Source organism: Sprattus sprattus, assembly GCF_963457725.1.
Source record: "Sprattus sprattus genome assembly, chromosome: 20".
Taxonomy (NCBI): domain Eukaryota; kingdom Metazoa; phylum Chordata; class Actinopteri; order Clupeiformes; family Clupeidae; genus Sprattus; species Sprattus sprattus.
In genome coordinates this window covers 23902390-23910034 of record NC_137918.1, presented here as the reverse complement: position 1 = coordinate 23910034, position 7645 = coordinate 23902390, and the positions used below count along the sequence as shown (strand labels likewise).

The following is a 7645-nucleotide window of genomic DNA, read 5'->3' as shown; positions in this document are numbered from 1 at the left end:
ATTTAATACCTACTATCATATCATCTATAAATTATTCTGAAGATTATGGGTTGCCATTTGGCTATTACAGTTTACATTAATATAACTGTCTCATGAATATAAAAGGACTCCCTACATTCTCACTTTCGTTGGAGGGAAGTAACTTCAACCAGAATAATGTTTGACCTTGACAGCGGCAAATCAACCCTATATCTATACAAGAGAGAGTATGTACATATCCATAGGTGTGTTAGATACATAATTGCTGTGGATATACATTTCCATATCCCTAGAGAAACGACTCAGATTACAAATGTAAAAGTAAAATTTACTGAACATAGCCATCATCTGCATCCATTCACAGATAGTATGTATGGACATTAATGGACACAACATTGATTTTTCATAATTCTTCTTCTTCCATATTAAATAGTGCTGCCCTCTTGTGGTACGATATGATCACAGCACCTGTAGAAGCACAGGGAGCACCTGAATCAATTCACGCTCAAACAAAGCAGATATATTCATTATTACTACAATTTCAGTAACTCCTAAGCAACAGTAAACATTTCACACCACTGTAAACCTCTAAAAGGGAGAAGAGAGAGACAAACTTCTCTAGACATATCCACATACATTCTTCACTCACTTGCGGTTACTGATTCAACATAACAACATCCTCCTCTTCGCTATCTGAGATGACAACAACATCATCTGGAAAACATCAACAAAGTATTAAGCATATTTAAAAAATAAATAAATATATATACCAATTTATATATGTATACATAATATGTAACACTTATTGCATCCCCTTTATACCTTTCCTCTGTGTTTCTTTATCGGTCATGTCTTCCATTTCTCCTTCTTCCTCTTCATCCTCATCCTCCTCTTCCTCCTCCTCCAGCCTCCATGTGCTGCTCACCCCTTCCCCCACCTGCCCCACCCCCACAGCATGCACCACTGGGGAACGCGCCCCTTGGCTGCGCACATGTCAAGGACAACAACTGAGTGGGAGAGAATGTGCTTGGTGTGTTGTTGGGAGACACAGTGGTACAGGAGGTAGTGAAGTCGTTTAGTAATCAGAAGGTTGCTACTTCGATTCCCTGTCAAAGCGTCCTTGAGCAAGACACTGAACCCCTAATTGCTACTGATTGTGCAGTGTGCCATCAGTGTAAAACACATAAAATGTGTATACATCCTTGTAGGTCGCTTTAGATAAAAGCATCTGCTAAATGACATGATGTAATGTTATGTAATGTTTCCCAAAGGCAGACGGAGAAACCTCACAGCTCAGTTGGTGGGCACTTTATCAGATGTCTTACAACAATACTAAATGGCAAAATAAAAATAGTTCTTATGCCCATTGTACAGTTTCTTCTGTCAATTGCTGAACGGGATATCAAGCTTTTTTTCAGGCTGGCGAAAGGATACGTTTTAAGGGGGGCCTCTGCGTTGCTGATGATCTCGCTGGCTGTCTCCTGGACGTCGGTCATTTCAACGGGCGCTTCCTTTGTTTTCAGTGCGGTGATTCGCTCTTTAGGCAAGGACTCTGCAAATCCAAACTTGCCTCTGTCTTTCCTAAAATGATTAGTGATTTTGAATGTGAATGTGAATGAATTAAGCAGACATCTTAAAGTCATGGACACTTCTCTCACTTTCACACACATGAACACACACACACACACAGACACACACACAGACAGACACAGACAGACAGACACAGACACACACACACACAGACACAGACACAGACACAGACACAGACACAGACACAGACACAGACAGACACAGACACAGACACAGACACACACACACACACACACACACACACACCTGGCTCTCTTGTCGTTCTCCAGGGCCTTCTGGATGAGCTCTGTGACCTCGGACACTTTCACACTGGCGATCTTACTGCAGCGCAGGACCTGGGATGGATGAGCACACAAAGGGGTTAAAGCCCAAACCTCCACTCCTCATTTAATAATAATAATTATTATTATTATTATTCATTTTCTCTATAGTGCACTCTACATTCAAGCAGAATCTCAGAGTGCTACATAGTTAAAAACAGCTTATAACAAAAGCACAGTTTTAAAACAATTATACGTTTTTTAAAAAAAAGTAGGAAACGCCTTTCTGAATAAAAAGGTTTTTAGGCCAGTCTTAAAACAGTCTAGTGTCTTTGTTCCCCTTAAGTGTGCCCCTCACAGCCCCTCAGCCTCTGTCCATCTCTCCTCTCTCCATCTCTCCATCTCTCCATCTCTCCTCCTCTCCATCTCTCCTCTGTCCATCTCTCCTCTCTCCATCTCTCCTCTCTCCATCTCTCCAGTCTAGTGTCTTTGTTCCCCTTAAGTGTGCCCCTCACAGCCCCTCAGCCTCTGTCCATCTCTCCATCTCTCCATCTCTCCATCTCTCCTCTCTCCATCTCTCCATCTCTCCATCTCTCCTCTGTCCATCTCTCCATCTCTCCTCTCTCCATCTCTCCATCTCTCCTCTCTCCATCTCTCCTCTCTCCATCTCTGGCACACATACCTGGTCTTTGAGCAACATGATGCCTCCACTGGACTGGATGGAGCAGATCTCTCTGTGCTTGTTCATGGCGATGACCAGCAGACCCTCCATCACCCTCTCCTCACGATCATTTGGATCCACCAGCAGATAGGCACTGAGGCACACAGGAAATTCCACTCAGTTTGATTTTCAATCCAATTGAACTTCTACTGTTTTTTTTACAATTTGTGTGCTTGACTTATTGTTTCTTATCTTATCCTATATCTTTATGTTTATCATCTTCTTTTTACATGTTTCATTTGTACTCTTAATTTTTATCATTTTAATTCTTTATTGTCTTTCCTGCTATTGTTGATGTAAAGCACATTGAGTTACACATGTGCATGAAATGCGCTATATAAAATATAAATTAAATTGCCTTGCCTTGCCTATAGCCTATCGGTGTTCATCTTACACTTTCATCTTAAACTGACTCCCTAAACAATGAATGGGAGAGTTAGAGAGAGTCAGGTCTGTCAGTAGTCAAGAATATCAATTTCTGTTGTGTAACTACGTGAAGTGTCTTCTTCAGTCATCTTAATGGAGAGGATCCTACTGAGATTATATGTGAAAGTGAAAGTGAAAGTCCTCTCTAGTTATATGCAATAGCTGTACAATAATGTTGCTTGATATTGACTTACCCTTGCTGGAAGAAGGCAAAGCTCACACTGATAGGCATATGGTAAATGCTCAGTGGCACAGGGTCTCTCTCTTCAGCCGTGTGCTACACAAACACAGACACGCACACACACACACACACACACACACACACACATTTAATCATAAAATCTAACCAGGTTTCCCATTTTCATTCTTTGTTTCTGTAATTTTCCGCAGGTGACAACTCACCACAGTGACCTCTCGACCCTGGATGCTGACCTCTGGCCGTCTGAAGTGTGAGAGCGCAGTGATGGCTGCTATGCTAACGGCGTCCATTAGGTTCCCGTCATGATTCAACACGTGGACATCCACATTGATCCTCCATACCTACACAGGATAGGACACCTCCTCACTAGTCTCATACAACTAGCTACTGCTGTTTTTAAGGCCTGGACAATGTCACTACTACTAAAGAAAACAGACCCTGGTTAGAAGGCTGTGATAAACAGAACTAAACACAGCACTAGAATAGTATGTGTGTGTGTGTGTGTGTGTGTGTGTGTGTGTGTGTGTGTGTGTTTGCCATTGTTGTGGGCCAAGCATATTGTTCTTTTATTCTCCCTCTCAATTCTCAATTCAAAGGCTTTATTGGCATGACTGCATACAATACAACGTTGCCAAAGCATGTTTACATAAAATGTACAATCACAATTAATACAAATAAATAATAATAATAATAATAATAATAATAAAACAATAATAAAAATCATAGATAGTAAGACTGATACCTTCTCCCCTGAGATGACACACAGTGACTCCATGTCAAAACACTTGGAGGTCCGCAAACAGCGCTCCAGTTGTCTATTCAACTTTACCAACAACTCCGATTGCCTGTAAAACACACAGAAACATGCGAGCGGTCAACCACAATTCTATCCTATTTACAGCTTTAGTAACTTTTACAACCTTGTCTACCATAGTAGAAGAAATATTATGAACCCACAGCATAACTGACAAACCAATGGCACAACACATTTTAAACAATATAAAATCAATCATTATGTCTCTGAAGCCTCTTCGATTTTTATGATTGCAGGGATATCACCCCTTTACTATATGGAATCTGCTATAATATACACAGATGAGCCAAAAAAAGATGACCATTGCATCGCCCAGACACCGCCGACCTGCCAGCAGTGCCCTGTGTCATCTGGCACAAAGACCTTAGCGATGCATCCTTGTGAGGTAGAGCCACCATGGATCAGATGTGCTTGTTAGTGCCATTTTCCATATTGTTGTTTAGATTTAGACATTATTATTATTGATTCATATTTAGTGATTGTTATTTAGTGATTGCATAATTGTTTTTATAGTTTGCATTGTTTAGAATGTTTAGCGCACAGACATTGCATTACTTAGAATAATCAGAGGTGAGCTGTGACATAGTGAGCTCGCGCATTTATATATCAACTGTCTTGATTGATGTATAAAACTGTCACTTTGTTGCACTGGTTCAGAATTCAGTAAAAGACGGAGCGAACACAGTTTTTCTACCGTTGTTGAAATACATTTCACGTGTAGACTTGTTTCTCTCCGTCTGATAGTGGTTAATCGAAGGAAAATTGTAAGAACTATCTACTGATAGAAAGAAGGGAACTTTTAGCCACTACAGTGCTGTTCCGCAACATCCTACAGATGCCCATTCAGGTTGACCATATGGGGAATTTGGAGGGCAGGACAACAGCTTGTACTCTTCATCATGTTCCTTGAACCATTACCAAACAATGTGTGCAGTGTGGCTGGGCATATTAACCTGTTGAAGAGGACACAGCCAAAGGGACTGCCATTGCGATGAAGGGGTGTACATGGTTTGCAACCATGTTGAAGTAGGTGGCACATGTCAACTTGACACACACACAAGAATGCCTTACTCAGGGTTCCCAAGCAGAACACTGCCATGAGCATCACACTCCCTCCACCAGCTTGTCGTCTTCACACAGTGCATCCTGGTGCCACCACTTTGCCAGTTAAACAGCACCCATGACCTGTTATAAGGTCAGGGTTCAACGATTGCTTGCCCTTTACAGGAGGTTTCTACAGTGGACAAGAGCTCTCTGCCCACCCCAAAGCTGAATCCTCCATTCTCAGCTATTACAGTCTAACAGACCCTTGGCATTTCAGCTGAGGATATTAATTAAGAAAAGTACGACTCCCTACATCTAATCAAACAGCAAGAACTGTCGCAAAAAGCCCTTGGGAACACTTCATCTCTCATTATGGCTACCCAGAGCGTCTACACAGCGACTAGCAGTTTGCTTCTTACCTGTTAGCCTCAAATGCAGGTGAGGCCATGGGTGACAGCTCCACATTGGTGAACAGGATCCCCTCTGAGGGCCGAGTCTCTTTAGGGGCAGCCAGTTCACAGGACACCTGCGACATGACCCTAAGTAAACACAAACAACAACACAGCTGTCACCACTGGCTTCTGCTAAGCAACAAACAAACAAACATTTGCACACACACAGAACAGCTCTACATTCACTCTATGATGGCAGTGGTCAAGCACAGGCCCAAAACCTCCTCACAATTATGAATAATAACGCTTACTCCCTGAAGACAACACTGGTTACACAGAGAACGATCTTGCACATCAGAACGATATTTCAGGAAACAGCATCGGAGGTTGTTTCTGCCACCTGCCATTAGTGAGATCTTACCGGTCGATGCACTTCACAATAACCGCTGTTAAACAGGTTATATACGTCTTGTCCGCTAGTAATAGTTACAAGACGTTCCCTTTAACAAACGTACACACTTCCGCACACTTCCGAAAATGCTTCGGACAAAAACTCCTGCAGACACTTACTTTGTTTTTCCAAGATCAACAACGCAAAAGCCATAGTCCATGCCAAAGGTGATCCTGAGGTGTCTGTAGTCATACGTTTCTCTACCGTCCAGCCGCTGGAAGAAATATTGGAGATCACAACAATTAAAAGTATCGATGCGTATTAAACTGCCCTGATTAGGTAGGCAAGACCTACTGAGACTAATGTCTCAAAGTTATCATCTAAACTACTATGCTGACCGCACCGTTAACTACTGAAGTGGAAATAGAAAACGTAAGAATACCTTTCTTTCCTCTATCGCCTTGAGAAGAAATTGCCGCTCACAGTTTGATAATGGTGTATCTTTCATTTTGCTTAGGTTAACGATACTTTTCAATAACTTAGTAGTACCACAGCCACGCTGTGCGTGTTGGTGTTTTGTATGTGCAGGCGCAATCTAATGACGTTGGGGCATCTTTTCTTCCCTTGTTTTTACATCAGATACTTAAACAGTATGCTGCCACCACGTGACTCGGAAGGTATTACACTTTTAGCTGTGAGTATTTTTTTGTGAAAAGTAATAATGGTACATGTCTTTCCAATGAGTTATTACAGTAAATGTCATACCAATTCCAAAAATCAATCAAAACTAAAATGTCTGTTTGTATAACATGCCGATGTGCAGCCACACTATCCAGGGAACAGGTTAAGCTTGGAACATTGGTCATACTGGTGGGTGTATATGTAGGTCTACAGTCGTGGTGGGCATATCATAACCATGAAATGGTAAACAATGTGTGGAAAGTATTATAACTGCATGTATGTGCCTCTATGTGTGTATGCTCAAGTCAGTTGGTGATATGATAAAGGATGAGTGAATGAACCATTTAGTCACAGTGAGCATTCTGTTTTATTTACACAAAATCTGTAGCTTATAATAATAATAATAATAATAATTCATTTGATTTTTAACGCACTTTTCATTCCAAAGAATCTCAGAGTGCCTATAGTAACTTATGTTTCCATCAAACAACTACAGATATTAGTTTATCCCTAAAGGTCAAACAGGTTTTAAGATCTGAACATTGTTAACAGTGTTTGCTATAGAGTTGTTATTATGTTCTGGGTATAATTCCAGTATGGTGCACATAAATGCATATAAATAAGTGCCTCTTTTAGAGAAATGACACGCAGCCATATGCACAAAGTAATATCAACTTACAAGTTTATTTCGTAAAAGTCATCCATTTCAAATAATGTAGTAATATAGTAATATAGGGTCGGTTAAAAACATATATGTATGAATACATGTGGGAAATGTGTGTTCATGTTTGTTTGTGTGTGTGTGTGTGTGTGCGTGTGTGTGTGTGTGTGTGTGTGTGTGTGTGTGTGTGTGTGTGTGTATCCGTTTCTGTGAATGTGAGTGTGAATGTGTTTGTGTCTCTGTTTATTTATATACCATTGTGTCTGTCTATATACAGTATGTCTGTATCTATGTGTGCAATGCGCATGTTTCTATCTGTATCTGTGTTAATGATATGTGCCTGTGCACTTCACTGGAACCAAGGATGCTGCAGAATGCCCTCTAGAGTAGGTCTACCTCTTGGCCGCTTGGCCAGGCAGCGTCTCAGCAGGTCCTGGCAGTCTAGGGGAGAAGGGAGATAGTATGTTAGGAGTCCTCCAGCCATGAG

The 7645-nt window shown here is 41.2% G+C and overlaps 1 protein-coding gene across 1 annotated transcript; it reads right to left on the bottom strand.

Moving 5' to 3' along the window:
- Positions 1-293: 293 nt before the first annotated feature.
- On the bottom strand, positions 294-6396 carry exosc9 (exosome component 9). Its single transcript, XM_080858780.1, has 12 exons — positions 6259-6396; positions 5996-6090; positions 5453-5572; positions 3918-4020; positions 3379-3516; positions 3171-3253; positions 2512-2644; positions 1816-1904; positions 1414-1560; positions 802-962; positions 629-693; positions 294-447 (listed from the first exon to the last, which is right to left on the bottom strand). Exons 1-11 carry the CDS (start codon positions 6322-6324, stop codon positions 635-637), a joined length of 1194 nt encoding a protein of 397 aa, XP_080714906.1. The 5' UTR covers positions 6325-6396; the 3' UTR covers positions 294-447; positions 629-634.
- Between the last annotated feature and the right edge of the window lie 1249 nt (positions 6397-7645).

Bases quoted from the DNA above. Each gene is read 5' to 3' on its own strand.
- exosc9 (XM_080858780.1), bottom strand. From the start codon at position 6,324: ATGAAAGATACACCATTATCAAACTGTGAGCGGCAATTTCTTCTCAAG. The intron at 3,254-3,378 runs GTGAGTTGTCAC...GTGTTTGTGTAG, and splicing joins AGGGTCGAGAGGTCACTGTG to CACACGGCTGAAGAGAGAGA. The intron at 963-1,413 runs GTATCCTTTCGC...ACATGTGCGCAG, and splicing joins GCAGAGGCCCCCCTTAAAAC to CCAAGGGGCGCGTTCCCCAG.